This window comes from Rhynchophorus ferrugineus, unplaced genomic scaffold (assembly GCF_030347505.1).
Source record: "Rhynchophorus ferrugineus isolate W39M unplaced genomic scaffold, kcgeb_rfMv2 rfM553, whole genome shotgun sequence".
NCBI classification, from domain to species: Eukaryota; Metazoa; Arthropoda; class Insecta; order Coleoptera; family Curculionidae; genus Rhynchophorus; species Rhynchophorus ferrugineus.
In genome coordinates this window covers 52,959-54,429 of record NW_027473130.1, presented here as the reverse complement: position 1 = coordinate 54,429, position 1,471 = coordinate 52,959, and the positions used below count along the sequence as shown (strand labels likewise).

At 38.3% G+C, this 1,471-nt stretch overlaps 1 protein-coding gene across 1 annotated transcript; it reads right to left on the bottom strand.

The window, feature by feature from the left end:
* Positions 1 to 871: 871 nt before the first annotated feature.
* Positions 872 to 1,243, bottom strand: LOC143206110 (histone H2B). Its single transcript, XM_076418987.1, has one exon. The coding sequence runs from the start codon at positions 1,241 to 1,243 to the stop codon at positions 872 to 874; it is 372 nt and encodes a 123-aa protein (XP_076275102.1).
* Between the last annotated feature and the right edge of the window lie 228 nt (positions 1,244 to 1,471).

Here is a 1,471-nt window from a genome sequence, read left to right as displayed (position 1 = left end):
CACTAGAACACGAACCCGATCTCCATTGGCGAAATACTCTTCGGAACATATTCAGATGACCAAGGAGATTTTCAGGCCATTTTCAACGCCATCAACCACACAGCTATTGGAAGAATTACTATCGGCCGGGATAATAGATGAGTTGGAACTTGGGCTTATTGCTCCAAGCGAACCAACTCACTACTCCTCCAATCGACCGACAATAATTGACTTTTTTATCTATCAAAATTCGAATCAAGCCTCTGACCTGCAAGTACTCCAAGATATCGATTCTGACCACAGGCCTATCCTCCTCACCCACCATCAGCGATTTTCCACTGAGTTCCACTGTCCCCAAGCAAGGTCAACCTAGTAAACGAAAAAAAAAGTATCTTCTCTTTGACGATCCTCATTATATTAGGACGATAGTTCCATTCTAAATTCTTGATTAATTACAGTTCCTATTTGTTCATTTCGAGACGTTCCCGTGATTAATACTTATCGTGTAGAAATTAGCCACAATCCACAATTAGCCACAGTTAGGAAAAATAAATTAATTATCATATAGTCATAAACGTAATAAAAATGAATACACATATTTTCGAAGTCACTCCAGAAATACTTTACCTTATTTTTAAATAACAATCTCGGGCCGTACCATTTTTACAAAACTTATTCTATATACTTACTATATAACAGATTATAATGATATAATATAATTCAATACAATAACTACAATATATATATATATATCTGAAAATTCTGTTTTTATAAAATGTCAGCTACTGTTTAACATTTCATTTTTTAAAATGTATATCCAATTGTGGTTCTGAAAAGAACCGATTTTGCAGGTAAGTAGTATATTGAAACACACATAGGTATGTGAATTAATTTACTTAGAACTGGTATATTTGGTGACTGCTTTGGTACCTTCGCTAACGGCGTGCTTAGCCAACTCACCGGGTAACAATAACCTAACGGCGGTTTGGATTTCTCTGCTCGTGATCGTTGATCTCTTATTGTAATGGGCGAGACGCGACGCTTCGGCGGCTATCCTTTCGAATATATCGTTCACGAAAGAATTCATGATCGACATGGCCTTGCTGGAGATACCCGTATCGGGATGAACCTGCTTTAAAACTTTGTATATGTAAATCGCATAGCTTTCCTTCCTCCTGCGCTTCTTTTTCTTGTCGCTCTTAGAGATATTTTTCTGGGCTTTTCCGGCTTTCTTGGCCGCCTTACCGCTTGTCTTCGGTGGCATTTCGAAATAAAAATCCCGACGTCTCACGTACCTCAAAGAGTACTTAACTAAAAAAATGCCTTTAATTCTAGAACTTATAACATTCGAAGGAACACTTCTAAGCCCCGCCCATAGCCCGAGTTAGAGTCTGATTGGTCGCGTATGATATAACGAGTTTGGCTCGCGGACAAAATTCCAGGCCGATCTGTAAGAAATTTCCAGTACCGTTTTTGATTTAAAGGTGAGCAG

Coding starts and splice junctions, on each gene's coding strand:
- LOC143206110 (XM_076418987.1), bottom strand. CDS start 1,243: ATGCCACCGAAGACAAGCGGTAAGGCGGCCAAGAAAGCCGGAAAAGCC.